Consider the following 18,738-nt stretch of genomic DNA (forward strand, 5'->3'; position numbering starts at 1 on the left):
AAAGAGCAAAATGAAGGCATTACCCTTTTGTTTTATAACCAGATCAAACATAAAGGCCACTTTTTAACCATCATCACCTGTGGATGCCAACCGGTCCCCAGCATTGCCAGCTAGTCCCATAGACCCTTCAACACCACCAGTGTACATGTAATAAAGGAGTGCAGTGTGAGGAATGCTCCTACTCTATGGTCTCTGAATAATAGGGAAGACCAAACCTCACCAAAAAATAAATTAAGTCAGATGCTCAAGTAAACTGAGAAATGAATAATTAAGCACAGAAAATGCACACATTTGTATTTATCTTTTACTTTCAACTCATGATTTCCTTTAGCAGAATTCATTTCCACTCAGTGGTCATCTGTTTCCATCACTAGACAAATTAAGACATGGGATAATGTATAATACAGAGATATGGATTGGGTTTGCAATTTATTTGTGCATTCTGTTAATTTATTCATTCATTTATTTTAATGTGGTTGAGCATTACATTTGTTGATGTATTTCCCACATTAGATTTGGTCTCCACAATTACAGAAAATAGAAAATGGAAGATGAAGGTGATGATATCATGAATAGGGATGGGTATGGTTTGAAAATGATGAATTGTTCATCTTTAGTGTTGATATTTTTTTAGCTCTAAATGTGTGGTGACATAAAAAGCAGGAAAAGTAAAGTTGAAAGCTTGTTGTGGATTGACTGTGTCACCAAACTAATACCCAAAACAGAGATTATTTTGGTTAAGTGTAATGGTGTAAACTGGTTCATTAAGAGAATGGAACAGACAGAAAGTGTGACCTGAATCAGGTCAAACAAATAGTGTATGTCCTCACCTGCGTCCTGAGCCATTTCGCTGCAGGTCTCCAACACCCTCTTGGCTCTGGACCAGGTTGCCCTTGCAGCAAATGACCCGTAGTTTGTTCTGGTAGGAAGAGGCCAGGTAGATGGCCCCAGAGGAGATGGCTGGGCCAAGGTAGCGTGGATTTGGGATATCCAGGTGTGCGTATGAATGGGGCCTGCAAAGAACATTAGGCACTGTATCCTTTAAAACAGCTGAATGAAAGGGATGATCCTTGTGTAGGTATTTTATGAGCCCTGGCACTAATGGTGTACAATAACACTAAGTGAATATCCATAAAATGATTTTGCTGGGAAAAACTTTAGTGTAAACCCTTATTTATGCACTAGTACAAAGTGCATCAGTTAGTCAGTACAAGACAAAGGAGCAGAAGGCTATCTTACCCCAGAGCAGCGTGTCCCAGAATTTCAATAACGTCCAGAGAGTTGAAGTAGGTCACAAACAGGTAGGGTTCTCTATAGGCTGAAATACCCAAAATCCACATCAGATCATAAATCATAAATGGACCATCGGGGGGAAAAAAGAAGACCTGGACATGGAAGAAATTCTGATTTACACTAACCAAATGAGAGAGGCAGGCGGCTCCATTTGATATCATCGCTTCTACTCCTGCGGCCGTATGCATCCACAAATACACCAAACTCTGAAAGAAAAATGTATCATAGGAGGATAGTTCAAGATTTTTTAAATGCATGAGGTACTCCGTTGTCAGTGTATTTACTGCAGACGATGGCAGTCTGTGCGTTCTCAGTTTGGAGAAACAGAAATTTGTACCAGCACAGAAGCTAAGCAACTTACTGCTGTGGACAGGGTCAGCAGCAAAACGTATAGATAACCTACTATGGATAAGTACCTCATGCAGCCTTCACTTCAAAAATCCCAAACTATACCTTTTACAGAGAGCTGTCAGAATACATGGAACAGAACAGAATAAAACGCACATTTATCAAACTGTTAAATTCTGGCTCCTTAACTGCTACATGTGTTGACACAACATGCTGTAAAAGTGTTGCCACAAAGAGAAATTTACTTCTAACCATGGAAACAGAGGAGATATTCGTCTTTCTGTGGAGCCGTGGTGACCTGGATGATGGAGATGGGGAAGCTGTGGGAGGACGCGGCGAAGACAGCTGAAGCTAGCGTCACGTCGTTTTTATCCAGGAACTCTGCAAAAAGAAATCAATATCAGTCATCTCATACAGGTGTGTGAATGTTGAAACCTCACAGCAACAGAATCACAATTGAGTAGACTTGATTAGAACACCATCTGGTTGACTGAAAAATATTATTTTAAAATGTAATATCAATACAGGATTTGTGTGCCGATGCCTACTATAAATACATCACAGCGGTGGGTGACCTACCTTCCAGCACATACTGCTTCATCTCAATCTCATAGAACTTGTTGGTCCCGATAATGATACTGTAGCCAGTGAAGTGGATGCAGCTGCAGGGCTCTGATGTCTCAATCTCCTGCCACCACAAAACAAAAGTTCAACACTTCTTCAACCTCATTACTCCTTGAAGCAAAACAAAGCAAGTGTCTTTTGCCACAAAGCACTGCCTTTTCCTTCGTGTAGTCATCCATCTTCTCTTTAAAAGGCCAACTCACCTTTCGGATGCAGAACTTGTTCAGGTTTTCATTGTGTCGCAGAATTGTAATCTTATTGGGCATAGCAGCACAGATACAGGTCCCATTATCAATCTGTAAAGAAAGAACAAGACTGTAATCAGGACAGCGGTAATCAGACAGCACACTGCTATGCTACCGGTGCTATGTTCAGCTCATTAACTCTGACTAAATAATAGTCTAATTAGAAGGACTTTTTTTCTCTGTATAAGTAACAACAACCTAACCCACCTTTCCAGAGGAGAAGAGGTGGCATCCCTTGACTGTCTCAAAGATGAAGGGGCTGAGGTCAGGCTGAGCTGGGAGATGGGACTGTGACAAAGACTGTTTCACCTTCTTGATCTCCACTAGACACAAGGCCCTGTCCTCTCCTGGACATAGCAAACGCAACACGGACAATCAGAAACACATGCAATCTCCTGTTTAGATTAAGTGCTACCTATACGCATCTTTTCCATCAACATATTGAAATTGAATAATATTATATTATTGTTCCCCCGTGTTTTTTTAGTCTCATTAATAAATAAGAACTGAAAATGAGTTGAAAATAGTTAATTCCATTTTCATGGTGTCTGTGCAGCCTATTTGATTCACTGTGTCCATGGAAATGACAATGGAAACAACCAGAAAGGTACGGTTTCCTTACACACACACAAAAAAAAAGTGATGCTATGTATAAATGCAATTCGAAGATACAGATATTAAGATATAAATATATTATAATAAATGATTTGTCAATATAACCAAAGCTTTACTGAGTGAATAACGCATTAGTCTTAAAAATATTAGCTTGTGTGGACATAAGAGAATTAAAATTACTGAGTACAATAGCATTCATTTTACTTCATGTACTGACCAGTGATCATCAGCAGCTTATCGAGCTCCTTCAGGATCTGGATCTGGAAGACGGAGGCCAGCCCAGGGATGTGGGTCAAAGAGTTCTTTATGACGTTTAGAGCATACAGACCCTCCTCAGAGCCAACCAACACGATCTAAGGGAAAGAATAAGCTAGATCATAAGAGCTTAATATGGGAAACAAGCAGCAAAATGGTGCAGGATTCAGAAAGACTGTCTAACTGAGAAGACACGTTTGACCGACTCCTCACACAACACACTGCCGCCACTGGCTCACTCATTTTAAGTTACATAGGCGGAGAGTTTCTGTAGATGTTACATGTTTTTGTCTTTGTACCTGGTCAGTGAGAGGCAGAGTGCAGTTGATGTCTAAACGGTCATCACCCTCCAGCTTCAGCAGAGAATTGCCCAGGAGTTTCTATTCAGACAAGAGAGTGAGACATGGAGCAAGAGGGGGGGGGCAGGTTAGGCCGTTCTTCTACATATCGGTTGCTTTAGAGCAAGAAAAGGTGAGCCAGCAAGGATGACAGCCAGAAAGCCATTACCAATTATCTGAATTACTGAATACATCCTTCATTATTAATAAATTAAATTCACATGTAAGCTGAGGATGTCTGCACCAGACCACTGACATATTTTCTCCTGACCACACACACAAAAATATTTAATTTAATAGATCCCAAATATGTCAAACATAATATTTTCTTAACAGAAACAGCTGTAAAAAGACGTTTGGCTAAATAAAATAATTTAAAAGATAAATTTAATGCTCTTTGATTTAACTAAATCAAAGAAGATAGTAAACAAGAATAGGAACTGACGAAGCATTTGATTTAGAACTCGACGGTTTCCAATGCTCAGTGTTGCACACACAATTCCGTCAGCATGTTAAAATCTGTATAACCGTTTTCTGGGTGTCCATACAAAACAGTTAACAACATAATAGCATGTAAAGTATTTCACACGGGCACTGCCTTTTTTATTTATTGTCAGCATTCAAAACTTTATGGATCCTCAGACCATTCAGTATGGATGACAGTTTTATGCTAGACAGCTAATTATGATAAGTGGCAAGCGCTGCAGTGTGAAATTGACTCGGTTGAAAAATATCCACATACTTTTGTGTACTTTTGGTCAGGGGCCGTTTTTCTTGGTTTGGACCACTCAATTCCAGTTAACGTAAACATTAATGCTACAACATTTTATATTATTTTAGACGATAACGGGATTCAAACATTGTGGTAATAGTTTGGAGAAGGCCTTTTGGATAACACTTATCCAGGCCGTCTCTTATTTTTAGTGCTACCATTAGGTAAGTGATATCGTAGCGTCCAGGCAGGGGACAGGGGCAGGTAGCTACTACCCACTGTGCTTATTGTTCTATTTTTTTATTTATTTTTTTATGTACTGTACTAATACTGTAACACTATAGTGTGTGTGTGTGTGTGTGTGTAATAGCAACTGTATACTGTGTATACAGCAGCCAGGGCATACAGTTTTCATTGTATGAAAATGTGCTGGTGGCATTTTAATGCATATGATAATATACTGAATCCTTCAGTCCCGTCATGACAGTGTCCTTGTGCACAAAGCAAGGTCCATAAAGAAACGTTTTTCCCAGTTACTTAATTGACTGACTTGTGCAGAGCTCATTATTACCCATGTTTGGACTAGGGAAATATGTATGCATGTCTGTGTTTAACAATTAGCAGGGCAGGGGTAACACTTTTTGGAGACGCTGCTGCTTCTAAAACAGCAATATACACACAAACACCAACATCAGTAGCCCAAAGAGTGAAGTTAAACTCAGTGTGTACATGTCTCTGTCATGTTCCAGTGTAGGGGGCAGCTGGCAGTGCATGGCTTTTGCAGAAGCATGCATGACACAGTACATGAAACCAGGCCAGAGGTGCACAGCAGTGCCTATTCACATCCATGCACTATGTAAGTTTATGAGTGTATGGTATAAATAATGTGTTTGACCACTGAATGCAGCCGTTTTCCACAGGGAAGTGACTTCTGTGTTGACCTGCACTGAACAGCATCAGTGTTGTATGCGTAGATGTGCACAGCTACTGCATGCTCAGTCGGTCGGTCGACTGAAGCCCAAGCGTTCGTGCAGCTACTTACTGTACCTGAACCAGAGGGGATAGGTTCTTCTGTCTTTTAGAACCACCTGCCTATAATATGATCCACACAACCGAGTTGAATGGAGATACACACGCACAGTATAATCACATCAACAAAAGACGATGACAACATATAAATAGGAGACGTAGATGGTGAGAACATGCAGAGAGAGAGAAAGAAGAGGGAGGGGGAAAAAAAGAAGTGAAGGCACTGGCTGATGTTTAATGGAGGCATTCAATATATTTCACACCAAACAATACAGCCACCCTTGGAAAAAGTTACTATTTGAAATGTGCATAAGTGAGACTGGGCTGTCTTTCTTACATATCTGAGAGCCAAATTCTGAATTTTGAAAGAAATCAGAAAAATACATATATATATATATATATATATATATATATATATATATATATATATATATATATATATATATATATATATACACACACTAAATACTTACAGCATCAGAATCTACTTTGTCTTTAGATCCACGGCTACCAGCCACCACAGACTCCAGTACAGCCACCCAGCGCTGCTTGTCAGGGAAGCTGGGAGCCATGAAGTAGAGGGACTGTCCTGGCCAGCAGGTGGTGTGTGGATGTGACTCCAGCTTCAACACATACGGGATGTCTGCATTCACACAGAAAGACGGATTGGTTGGCTATCTTGCTAACAGCGTCATTTCGCAGTTGAGCAGAACTGTCCGTTTTGTTGTATAGTTAGATTAGAAGTATAAATGGGGCATGTGATCCAATTTAAAATTTGGGGAGAGGATGATCCACTTAAAATCCTACAATAGGCGGAGAGTAGCAGGATTAGGTGGTATTGATCCAGCACCTGACTTGGCAGTGTTGATGAGCTCAGAAGCTCCAACAGCTCCATGAACGGTCACCTCTCCATCAGGCAGACAGAGCTCAAACTCCTCCTCAGCTTTTATACAGTCTAGAAGAAAAACACCACATGAGGTTTTTAATTGGACACTGCTGTATTGATCTACATGGTAATATAAATACAAACTGTCTCAATAAGGAATCAGCGACGTTCTGTCAAGTTTAAAATGTATTTTTCTATTACCAATGAAAATATAGCCATTCAAAAAATGAAGTACTGACCTTCTCTGGGTTCGGTATCATAGATAGATACTTTGGTTCCATCAAGCACAACATATTTCGTTTCCCAGCCCTGCTGACCACGCTTGCCGTTTCTGCATCAGCAAACACACAAATGCACATTATTGTCAAAGCTGGGGGGGGGGGGGGGACTAATGATACGTGGTCAGTATGGTCATAAGGCACTGAGGTCAGAGGTTACCTAGGCTGCTTCATCCATCCCTCCAATCGAACATGCCCACTGGCCTCTTTGACCTGCAGCGCAGGAGAGTTTGCCTTTTCTCGGCACAGAGCCTCTGAAAAGTGAGTGGCATACTCAGCTGGCAGACCGCAGGTTGCCGGGAGACATGGTGAGCATTTAGGGTGACACAGGGTGTGGCACTCTATAATACAGCAAAGAGAGGGGGGTGAAAACATGCCAATTTGGGTTTAATTAAAGCTCTTTCAGAGAAGCGTTAAAACTGCAATTGCATTGTTGAAAGAGCAGAAGCAGAGTGGTAGGGGTTCTCACAATAAAAGTATACAAATACCCATCATCATTTTTATTGATGTTGTTATGACAATAACTGACGATAACAGGAGGACGCCTACTGTGTTTTTCAGATGTGCTTTCACAGCGTCTCTACACTGTTGGTTTGGGAATGTATCAAAATCGCATATTTTTCTTTTCCAGAACAGTAGGAGTTTTAATGATAGCCAAAACGAAACAAATCTGATTCCACCATGTGAAAGAGACTAATGTGATGGCCTCGCTACAAGAACTATTAGTATTTAACACTAGAATTTTTGCCAAGACTGGCCAATAAATGTGTCCTCAGGAATATCTTCACATTCAGAGCTCCCCGCTACAGTGCAGCATACAAACCTAGACAAGTGGCAGCCTGTCGTCCAAAATGCACAGTGTCCAGGCAGACGGCGCACTTGGCAGCCCTCATGTTGAGGCCCACAGTGAAACGATGAGGGATGTTGTGGTGCATTCTCTCTTTCACACGACGGCCGAACTCTGCAATTGCAAAATTGGAAGGAGAAGTGGGCAGGGATAGGAGTTACTGAAAGAGAAATATGACACCGTAATATTTTGTGGCTTAAATCGCTTCAAAAGCCAGCTACGTCCATGAGATTAAGTTTTCTCAAGCAGCATGGGGCAATTTGAATAATGTATGAATTATTTCTAATTTCAGGTATTTGGCACATCAATATTCAAGTGTACTAATGTCAGACTCAGATTATGAATGCCAGTGACCATGGCATGCAATAAAATGTTTCTGGGTGAAAAGCTATCTATCCAACGATATGCTAAATCTAAATTATGATTCCAGGAACAATGCAGGAAAAAAAAAGAAATAAAAAAAAAAAGGAGGAGTACATCACATCACACTCGACCTATAAAAATAAAAGATTTGGCCAAGTTAAAGCTTGACAATAGGACAATAAGACAGATGTACAGTTTATGAGAATGTGTGTACATGTTACATGCATGTCGATGAGCTCATGCATGTGAGAAGACGCGTTGTGATGACTGCTAACTTACTTTCAAAGGTGACCCTCCTCTTTTCTGTGAGGAGCAAGAGGAAAGAGACAGAAAGGAGAGAGCAGTCTAACAATAGCTATGTGAAAGCAAAGAAACACAGACAGTCAGGGGCCTGAATCACAAAGTTCAACTTAGGCTACTGTTATCCAAACGTGTGCCTGATAAAATTACGCTATTACAGCTTCTGATGTCGTGTATTGGATCCAGTTGGTCTATAAGATAATTTCTGAGGCTTTTTATAACAAGACTTTAATATTAATGCAGTCTTTTTGTCAGTGGAGGATCCTTTTTATAATTGTTATTCAATTTTTTTAGACGGGCTTTTGATGTGATCCACTGAACCTGCTACACAGCTATGATATATGCAGCAGTTCAGCGATTCAGTTTCCATGGTGATCAACCCCATAGAAAAGGTAATTTAGCATTCTGACAGCGGAAAGCCCGTATTAAAACCAATGTTACCTGGCTAATTCACTATTTGTACTTTGTGATACAGGCCCAAGCAGGATTACAAAGTTAGCTGGATAAATGCACAGTGAGTAAAACTTCAGTCCATGTCCCTGGTTTGGAGCAAGACCCAGGTTTAACATGTACTGAGCACAGTTATCAAACTTTAACATTATAATCCTGCTTTATGAGACAGGCCATAGAAAGAACACACACACACAAACACACCACATAAACAAAATAAGTGAACAGAGAGTCAATTTGTGTTGACACTGATAGCATAAGGGCGAATACACCTATGGGGGAAAACTCTACAGCTTCAAAACTAGAAAACCTACTGAGGCTGTTAGGGCTGGGGACAGCCTCGAGTTTACCTATGTTTATTAGTCTCTCTTTCAGTGTGTGTTAGTGCGTGTGACTAACCTTCAGGTGTGGCGGTCTCCTTGCAGCGGGTGGAGGGGTTGAGCAGGCTGCTGGGGTTGGGTTGATGTTCTGGGGATTTGACAATGGCTGACATGAGGATTTGGTGTCGAGCCTGGGCTGGCGTGGAAGGAGCCACATGTTCCTGGGCTTTGAAATGAGCCGCTGTATCAACATAAATAAATAAAACCATCTACTATTAGATCAGAGCTATTAAGATGGAAATACTAAGTCCATTACCAAAAAACTGAACTAACAGATTCTGAATATAAAAAAATAATCTCATAGTTCTTGGCATGTGTAGGTAATGGAGTAAAATGCTGCCATGGCAACTCTGTTAAAATATGTCTGGGAGGAGGCACAACACAGGATTTCCTGAGCTGACTTAGGTTGTCATTTCTCATCTCAGATGGACCTTTATGATGAAAAATTATGACTACCAGAGTTAAATCAACACTTTGCACTCTGTTTCACAGACCAGGGATTGTTTATCACAAGAAATTTTGCCTCCCTCTATGGAAGGATGATAATCAAGGGTCAGCTACAGAGTATCAGCTCATTCTTTGCTGCCAAGGCATGGCATAAGGTGTCAAGCCTGTCTCAAATCTGGGACTAACACTAAGACCTACCCTCTTCTCTGAGGGATCGTAGCTCTATCCTCATCTTCTGCAGAGCCTCTTCCAGCTCTGCGCACCTTGAGCGCTCCTTCTCCAAAGCCAGTTTCATGTCACCGTACTGCATGGGAACCGCTGGCTGGGCCTGTGGAGCCAGAGCTCCATTAGTCGTGGTGCCTACATCCTCACGCCGCCGCCCGAATATACCCTGTTTAGATAGGGAACATGTTACTAATACTATGTAAGAGCAGTACAATACTCATTTTTAAATGTAGATAGAAGCTGTTTATCAATCTAATATGTTTTAACAGACCTTCTTTTTCTTGGTGGGCTGGTCCATTTTGGCCTGGAGGAAGTCAATAAGTTTGGTCTGCTGGGAGATGGTCCCCTCCATCTTCACCTTCTCATGGGAGTATACAGCCTGCAGGAAGGAAAGCAGATCTTCAGAGAAGGGAACACCTCTGAAAAAACATTTAAAGAATTCCCTTTGAGACACATGAATTAGGATTCCTCTATCCCTTGGTCCCCCCTGAGATACCTTGTTACTTGCCAACATCAGTCGCATTATTCTAATACCTAACTAGGACTCTTTCTCCCGAGAGACCACTGTATTTCTGTACTTCAAATTTCAAAGGTATTGCATTAAACACCTGTATATTCTCCAGCTGGTACTCAAGATCGGTCCGCTCAGTCTTGAGCATGTCGGTCTGGTCCAAGGCGTCCTGCAGGCCTTGGGTCAGACGGAATATGTGGCTTTTTTGGAGGTCCATTTGCTGCTGCAGCTTCCCTTGCTGTGGGGACAACAGCACACAGATATTCAAATAAGGAAATCAGCCACATTTCAGAATTTTAGCAATTTTAATTAAGAGAAAATGCGTCTTCAACAGGCCAAACAGGAGACCATTTTAGCGAAGTGTTGAAAGTTGGCTAAAAATGGTCTCCTTGGTTTCATGTTTTTGAATGAAGGAGTTGAGAGGGACAAATCTATAACATAAATGTAACTTAAATTTAATGAATACAGGTGTCTGTTTATGAGGTCGCATTTCACTTCTTCACCTCTTCCATCAGCCGCTGTTTCAGTTCTCTCTCTGTCTCCAGTTTCTGCTGTAAGCTGCGGGCGTTCATCTCCAGCATGGCGTGCTTCTTCTCCAGATCATTGAGCTGTGGGAACATGTGTGTGTTCAATCATCTAAAAGTTGAATTCCACAGCTACAAACACAGTACGGATTTCCTCTCTCAGAATGCAAAGAAATATTTCTTGTTTAACTTAAAAGGACTGAAGACTGGGTTAAAGTTAGATCATAAATAAGACACACAAACGCTTGTGACTCACAGTATCAGACAGACTTTCAGCCTTAAGTCTCTGTTCCTTCAAGGCCTGCTGTAAGGCCAGTATCTCAGCCTTGTGCTCTTTGACTGCCAGTTCGACTGCCTGGCGAGACTCAGTGCTGCGCTGGTCCGCACGCACCCTGTGAAAAGCACAATACCAAGTCTTACAATAGCAATACATTTTGACGTACAGTACAGTGTAAAGGTTTTAGGCAGGTGTAGGAAAAAATGCTGTAAAGTATGAATGATTTCATATTTATAAATTAACAAAATACAAAATGAAATCAATATTTGGTGTGACCAAAAAGCCAAACCTCTGACATGGAAACAAGGCCAAGCGGCTCAAGGAACTGTGGCGCACAAAAATGGCAGCAGGTGCTCTGGACTGATGAATCAAAATTAAAAAAATTTAGCTGCAGCACAAGGCTTTTCACAGAAGGGCTGGAGAGTGGTACAAGAATGGGTGTCTCGGGCAACAGTGAAGCGTGGTGAAGTTTGGGGCTACATTTCTGCAAACTGACTTTGGGATTTGGTCAGAATGAGGTTGGTCACACCAAATACTGATTTGATTTAGATTTTTCTTCTGTTCCCTCAATTTGCATTTTGTTGATTGATAAACATAATCTATTAATATGTCAATTCTTACTTTCCAGTATTTTTCCCACACCTGCACACACTACTCTATATATGGAATGACATAGTATGTATGTACATGTATGTTACCTGTTCTGCTTCTCATTGTCCAACAGTCTCTGCAGGTCCCTGGTGCGTCTCTCGGCTTGGCTTTTTTCATCCTCCAGGGCGCCTCTCCAAGCCTCCCACTGCCTCTCCTTCTCCAGCAACTCATCGTTTAGGGACTCCAGCTCCACCACCTGCTCCTCCAGCATGCTGCATGTGGTCTTCAGTGTCTCAATGTTCTGGGAGGATAAACGAAACAGCAGACTGAAGAGAACATCTTTCACAGCTTTTGGGCGAAACCACGTGATCGTCGTCTCCCCTGCATTTTCAGTCACAACAGACAGTCTCACTTGATGCTTAAACGCTACATGATATCTCAGGCCATTTTTGATCTAGAACACGGGGATAAATAAGGTTAAAAACGCAGCTTGACTTGTTACAGACCAATGCCTTGCTGAAACATAATACACTAAAATAATTTCAACTGTCAACAATATATTTACCTTTCAACAATATCTACTAAGTTACAGCTTTACAGTTAATTATGTTCAAGAGCTTTCAAGCGTTTGTGTATTAATGTGTGTTACCTGTTTCTGGTTGTTGAGATGCATCTCGCGGTCCGCCACTTCTCTCCTCAGCCTGTCCACTTCCTGGCTGAGCTGTAGCTGGTCCTCCCTCTCATCTGATGCTTCATCAAGCTGTTTGGACAGGTAGAAGTTCTGGCGGTTCAACTCCGCATTCTCCTGACTGAGCTGTGTAAGCTGCTCCTCCAGGTCTGTGATCACCTGAGGCAAAGTAAACAGGTAGAGGTGTTAGCCATATGGAAGTGAACAGATATTTTAGGATGTTTTTTAGGCCAGGAAAGCCAGGGGGAAATAATCAATAGTACAGCTGGGCTACTGAACATTTACAGCTTTACAATCACACTAATTAATGTGTACACTCAGATAGTGAAGTTATTTCCCAAATCCCACCACAAAGAGATACATTTTTGCCATGTAGGAGTTATTAAATTAAATAGGTCAAATATCAAATGAAATCTCAAATGATGTTTTATTTCAAAGTTGAAGGAGGTGACTTGTTAAGTTTTGCATTACTGTTATCCATCTACATGTTATTCATGTCACCATTTAGGTACAGTAAATGTATGTGTGTAAATAATGAACTTTTAGAGTTTAGATAATAAATCCCCATATTTTTAAAAGGCAGTGTCAGCACTTACTGAGCAGCTGTCTCTCAAAGCATCAAACTTGCGCTGAATTTCATCTCTGTGATTCTGTGAGAAACAAATGCAGAGCAAAACTTCAACCACATCTAACTGCTACATAGAATGATGAACAATGAGATATTGCTGACAGCATTATTCAAAATAAACTGAAAAAATAACATGAACTTTCCTTCATATTGCATGCATAACATGCACAGATTGCCTACTACATATAACTATATATTGTGCTGAACATATGTGCACCTGTATGTCTATGAGTGACTCTTATTGCACACATATGTGCTTGAACGTGTTTGTCTTACCCTAAGGGCAGTGATCTCCTCCTCAGCCTCAGCGGTGGTCTCCTCCAGCTCAGTTTTAGCTTGTTGCAGCTGGCTCTCCAGGGCAAGACGAGCAGCCTGCAGGCTGCTAATCTGGGACTCGCGCTCCTGCAGAGAGAGGGTCAACTCTGACACTTGTCTCTTGATCTCCAGCTTCTCTTCTTCATGTTCTAGGCCCATCTACAATGAAACAGGACTAGGGTGAATGCTGTGTGCAAATCACAGTAGAAAAAAACCCCGAAACAGATTGTATTTGCATATAATTTTCAGCATTTTAAAAAAAAAACCTGCTCAGAGCACCAGATGGGAGGCGTTTTAGGACAGCAGCGTGATTCATAAATTAGAGGGAATCTAAAAACTGGTTAAAACTGGTACCATTGCATTCAATAAGCAAAATTCAAGACATTTGAGGAACTTTTTTAATGCCATCAGAAATTTAAGACCAATTAAACGTAGAGATCCACCTATCCAATAGTGATAACAGATAATGGCACGATACTGACTCAAGTAGCTCGATTGGGTATCGGTGACAGTGGGGTCAATCTATGCACTTCAATTATGAACATCCAACGTGTTGCATCAGCAGTGTGCTGGTAGACCAGAACATTTTGCTAGGAGAGCTAATATAGGTGTTTTACAAAGTTAGGAAGCAATGCTTAAGTCAAGCCTGGTGTTGCCTTGCACAGTCTCTTCCTCACAGTGAGGAATATTATTATAATTTTACACTGGTATTTGATCGGTACTCAGCATCGGCCGACACCGAAAGCCCAAAGTATTGGTCTCAGTATCGGGACTGAAATAGTCGGATCGGTGCATCCCTAATTAAAAGAACAAAGTAATGGAACAAAGCTAAAAAAGTATCCAATTGATATGCAGTAATACAAGCTGAATGGGCAGTATAAGAAAAAAGACAAAAGGAAAATAATTAGAGGATGTCAGAGGAGACGAGTCCAACTAGCAGATACAGAAATGAAGAAAACAAAACAAAAATTAAACAGCACAGAGAAACCAAAAAGTGTACTTTAGGTTTCTAAAATAAAAACTCTGGTAATGGATTTAAAGTGTTATAGTTGTTAAGACCAAAAAATAAAGACCTTTTCAAACCTGTGCTGGTGAGAGTCCACAAACAAAGTAAAGTTGCAACACACAAGGGTGCATTTAGCTACTCCAAACCCTCCAGGTTTCTGACTATTACTGAGATGGATCTCTCATCTCAAAGGACATATTTGTTTGTGAGCGAGGACAGAGTGTGTGTGTGTGTGTGTGTGTGTGTGTGAGGGTGCAGAAAGGCCAACAATTAGTGCCAATCTGTGTACCACGTCTCAGTGGGAAAGAGTGTGTGGAGGTAGAGATGTGACATCCAGTCAGCAGGTTGTTCACCAGTAACATCAGCAGACAGCACACCAGGGGGTGAGAGCTCTCGAGCAGGAGAAAGGGGGGCTGTGGTTCTCAATTATGTCAAAACTTCTTTTTATAGAATAGGCTCACATTGGATGCAGTATAGATAATGGATTTTGTGGTGCATTTCTCAGAGCGGTGAAGAAACATTATGTACTTTAAAACGTCTAACTCTAGAGTGATGCACTGACTGCCAGACATCTAAAAAACAGCCATTTTCTTCTTTAATTAACTTTAGTGTATCAGTGTTCGACTTTATAGAATCTAGTAAACAAACAGTCTTCACAATTATGAAGCTTTCACAGGGAGGTCAAACTGCAGAGCTGATATAGCACCTTGCTTAAGGATACTTCTGCAGGGTGGATGCTTGACATCACGGGGACTCTTTAACCCCTGCCCTCCAGTTTATGGGTAAACTATTCATGCATGCAACACTGGCCTGCTTTATTTTGATGTGGTTAAACATATTGTCACATCACATTATTCCAAAAATAACAAATGAAGTCTGTCGGCTCTGCTGGACCATTCGGTGCAGCTTGTGTACAGGCCCAATGGCAACTTTATAGTGGTGCCTTTATATACCTACCATATTTAATTAGCAGTTTATCTGAAAGGGATCTGAGCTTGCTGGCTGATCAGCTGCCTTAATCCCTTTTGTGGATAGTAATAATGTAAGGCTACACTGTGTGCTAGTTAAAGTGAATTACTTAATCTTGAGCCAACAGATTTTGAGTCATGTCTCTGCTTCCTGTTGCCTCACCTCCCGCAGCCTACTCTCCAGCTCCAGCAGCCGGGTCCTCTTGGTCTGCTCCTGCTGACTCATCTTCTCCAGGTGCTCCTCCAGTTTGGCATTTTGGGCCTCCAGCTTGCCTGCCTGAGACTCCAAATAGAACTTTTGCTGGCGAAGCTCTGAGATCATCTCCTCCTGGGCTTTCCTGACAAAAATATACACACAGATGGCTATTACAGTGCCTATTTTGAAGTAGACATCTTTCAAAAACTTCTGCCGAGTCTCATAGCATTTATTCAACATATAAAAACATTTAGATTTTAGAAAATAGCTTAGATTAACAAGACACCCAATAAACTGTAGGTCATTCACTGAGTAAACAAAACCTTGTAAATTCAGGTGATGACATTTCTATGTTAAAATTAGTTGAAGCTGCATTTTCTGTATTTTTTTGGCCACTTAGGGGCAAAAAAACCTGGGACACAAGTTGTAAACAAAACAATGAAACCTTTTAAGTTAATATGGCGAACTTGTTAGCAAACAGTTGCTTATTTAAACATCCAGCAGTTATCGAGCAACATTTGTATTCACTTGAAGTGGTGTTTCTGACCATCTGATGAATGTAAATACAATATTCACTCTCTTTAAGTGTTTTTGGCCTGGAAATATCTGATTCTTTAGCTGCTACTATGCACCCCAGCTGGTTGATAACTGTGTCTATCTGTTTTTAGTGTTGAGCAGGTAGTGTACAGTGGCTGTAAAGCATAGCAAAGCTGAGGGGAGCTGCAGGGTCAGGAGATAATTCTCCCTAGGTTCATCATCATGAGTGAGCCCTTTCACATTATTTTTACATTATCATTTGATTTTGCTATTATAAAAATATCGATTACAGCCTCTTTAAGCTAAGAGATGATACGGTTGATTAAACATTGTTTACACACAGGGGAGACAGATCAGACATGGTGCTCAAAGACGCACGTGCACACTAATGAGGTAATTGGAGGCTCAAGGAGTCAGTGTGGGTGCACTCATAAAAGCACTCTGTGGGCAGAAGGTCTAGTTAACTCACATATTCTTCTGGGTGTAAATGCTACTGTTAGCGGCAAGCTTGTTAGCCTCTGACAGCTCAGCGATGCGCTGCTCCAAGTTCTTCATCTTGGAATCCATAGCATTAATGGTCTATAGGAAGAGGGAGACACAGTAACATGGTGGAAATCACATCCCAACAAAAGCAAGGATAAATTCACTTTTGATTGATAGCCAAATCCTACTAAGAATCATGGTACACAGCAGCACAATTTCTTTTTATAGGAAATTTTGCAGTAAAATCCTATTAGAGTCCATTAAGGTGTTGCCTGAATCTTCTGCTGTCAATGTCAGATGACTGCCTCTAAAAGCTTCTTAACTGCCTCAATTCTACCACATTAACCAGATTAGGACTTGAGCCCGGGCTTTATAGTGCAACATGAAGTATACTGCAATTTAATCCAGCTGTAGATTCCAATACATTTGATCCACTATAACAAATTACTGTGTTAAGAAACAAAAAAACATTGATTAAGTCTAGCTGTCAAATTTTCTGAACCAATTCAGAGGAGAATGACAAGGTAGGATATGTTCACAACTCAACTCATTGAGACATTCAGTACAGACTGGACTTCAGGGAGAAAAAATTAAAAGCAGACAACTATATAAATTGCTGCTGTTTCTACTGTTGTGTCAAAGTGCCAAATGCAATACTTTAAATCCCTTTGTTGGCTCAAATTAAAGCTTTATGCCCACCTCAGAAAATTTACTAGCAAATACCTCAGGGGATAAATATTTAAAAAGAAAAAGGCTGTTGTGTTTTCTTACCGCTTTCTGTTCACTGATAAGTTTGCAGTTCTCCCGCGACTCCGCCTCCTGCTGGGCCCTTCTGGCCTCAAGACTTTCCTTGTCAGCCAAGTCTACCTTCATCTGGGCCTCCAGAACCTTGACCAGACAGAACCAGCGAAGATTAGACTTGTCAATGCTGACTCCACAAATTCACATTTAGGTTTAAGTCTGTAATTTGCTACGTGATAAAGCAATCATTAAAAATAAATAAATAACTGACATGGTTGTAAATGTACAACACTGATTTGAAATGGCAAGACTGACAAGGAATTACTACACTTGTATATGAACACATTCGCAGATATATTTTCAGTAGCCTGGACAATGTAAGGCTGACCCACCTTGATCTTGTCTTCAAAAAGCCTCTCCTTTTGAACCAGCTGAGTTTCCATCCTCTGGGCTGTCGACTGGGCATCCCGCAGATTCTCCTCCAGTTCCTAAAGAGAGTAACATTTTCTTTGTATATTACACACTATCACCGTGATGATTAACAGAAAAATTAAAAGAAATGAAAAACACTTGCATTGAAAAGCTGGAAATCCACAAGTCGGCTGCGCTGCCTGCTCATGCTGACACCGGTAAAGTTACGTGTATGTTCAAAATCTATGTTTGTAATTGCACTGGTTGACTAGTAGCCATGTATGAAGGCTCAGATAACAAGGAGCTCTCTTTAGAGAAGTGTGTGCAGTGGGTACATTGGTGAGATAACTGATGAGGATACTGGATGAATGGGGGTGGGCAGGGGGGTGAAATTAGGGGTTAAGTGGGTCAGAGTATTAGCAAGCCTTATCTGCAGCTCTCTCACCAGGATCTTTTCAGCCATCTGCTGGATCTGCTGGGATTTGGTCTGAATGTCATCTTTCAGCTTATTCTCCCGCCGCTCAACCATCTCCAGCCTCTTTACCTGGTTCTCCAAGGTCTTCCTGCCCTCCTGCTTACACCACAAAAACAATAACGTAAAGCTAACCGCACAGAAAAGAGTGACTTGTGTTGGGGTGCAAAATTTAACAAAGAAACCAAGCACTATTAAACACATATTGCATTATTTAGTATTGTGAGTTCTGGTACCTCTGTCTCTCTCAGGCGGCGTTTTAAAGTGTCACTAGAATCGGTTTTGCCTCGCAGGCGCTCCAGGTCTCGTTCTAGCCGCTCTTTGGCCTGCCGAACATTCTGCAGCAGCTCTGTGGCCTCTGTGCTTGCTTTCACTGCCTGGGGAAGGTCAGCAGGTCAAAGGCTGTTAGTGGATCCCAAGACAAACCTCTTGATATGCTTGGGCAATTCCTATCCACAGAGACGTTGAAAAATAAAAAAATAAAAAATAGCTACTCAAGGGAATAAATGGAGAACAGCAGGCTGCAAAAATTGGTAAAACTGCTACATTCTGTAAACTGTTTTCATCTGCTTTTCGGAGATTAGGAGAGACAACAAAAGCAAAGAATTTAGTCACTTTTTTGACCTGAATAATTTGAATAATGTTTTCTCACATTAATGTTTCTCACATTAATTTACCTTTGACAGTTTGTCCTGGAGCTCCTGGATTTTGACCTGCTGCTCAGAATTGGTCTGAAAAAACAAAGCACAGTGAAC

The 18,738-nt window shown here is 41.1% G+C and overlaps 1 protein-coding gene across 6 annotated transcripts in view; it reads right to left on the minus strand.

Moving 5' to 3' along the window:
- The window catches only part of cita (citron rho-interacting serine/threonine kinase a), a 40,160-nt gene that overhangs the window by 3,937 nt on the left and 17,485 nt on the right, over positions 1-18,738 (minus strand). For 2 of the 6 annotated variants that reach the window (XM_038697001.1, XM_038697006.1), the window contains 32 exons: positions 18,661-18,714; positions 18,220-18,360; positions 17,957-18,085; positions 17,493-17,588; positions 17,131-17,247; positions 16,346-16,455; positions 15,307-15,481; positions 13,131-13,328; positions 12,823-12,876; positions 12,188-12,385; positions 11,646-11,839; positions 10,927-11,062; positions 10,650-10,754; positions 10,244-10,384; positions 9,907-10,014; positions 9,609-9,801; positions 8,983-9,144; positions 7,447-7,584; positions 6,784-6,964; positions 6,585-6,676; positions 6,310-6,414; positions 5,933-6,102; positions 5,478-5,522; positions 3,680-3,760; positions 3,343-3,478; positions 2,718-2,857; positions 2,469-2,561; positions 2,221-2,329; positions 1,894-2,022; positions 1,419-1,499; positions 1,240-1,318; positions 831-1,013 (listed from right to left, as the gene is read on the minus strand). In XM_038697001.1, coding sequence (XP_038552929.1) covers positions 831-1,013; positions 1,240-1,318; positions 1,419-1,499; positions 1,894-2,022; positions 2,221-2,329; positions 2,469-2,561; positions 2,718-2,857; positions 3,343-3,478; positions 3,680-3,760; positions 5,478-5,522; positions 5,933-6,102; positions 6,310-6,414; positions 6,585-6,676; positions 6,784-6,964; positions 7,447-7,584; positions 8,983-9,144; positions 9,609-9,801; positions 9,907-10,014; positions 10,244-10,384; positions 10,650-10,754; positions 10,927-11,062; positions 11,646-11,839; positions 12,188-12,385; positions 12,823-12,876; positions 13,131-13,328; positions 15,307-15,481; positions 16,346-16,455; positions 17,131-17,247; positions 17,493-17,588; positions 17,957-18,085; positions 18,220-18,360; positions 18,661-18,714 — 4,073 coding nt within the window. Of the gene's footprint in view, positions 1-5; positions 371-830; positions 1,014-1,239; positions 1,319-1,418; positions 1,500-1,893; positions 2,023-2,220; positions 2,330-2,468; positions 2,562-2,717; positions 2,858-3,342; positions 3,479-3,679; positions 3,761-5,477; positions 5,523-5,932; positions 6,103-6,309; positions 6,415-6,584; positions 6,677-6,783; positions 6,965-7,446; positions 7,585-8,982; positions 9,145-9,608; positions 9,802-9,906; positions 10,015-10,243; positions 10,385-10,649; positions 10,755-10,926; positions 11,063-11,645; positions 11,840-12,187; positions 12,386-12,822; positions 12,877-13,130; positions 13,329-15,306; positions 15,482-16,345; positions 16,456-17,130; positions 17,248-17,492; positions 17,589-17,956; positions 18,086-18,219; positions 18,361-18,660; positions 18,715-18,738 lie in introns of those variants that run through there. The other 4 variants (XM_038697007.1, XM_038697002.1, XM_038697005.1 and 1 more) reach the window with 4 other exon arrangements.

Source organism: Micropterus salmoides, unplaced genomic scaffold (assembly GCF_014851395.1).
Source record: "Micropterus salmoides isolate LMB-PRFRI ecotype aquatic unplaced genomic scaffold, ASM1485139v1 Ms_hic_scaffold_4, whole genome shotgun sequence".
NCBI classification, from domain to species: domain Eukaryota; kingdom Metazoa; phylum Chordata; class Actinopteri; order Centrarchiformes; family Centrarchidae; genus Micropterus; species Micropterus salmoides.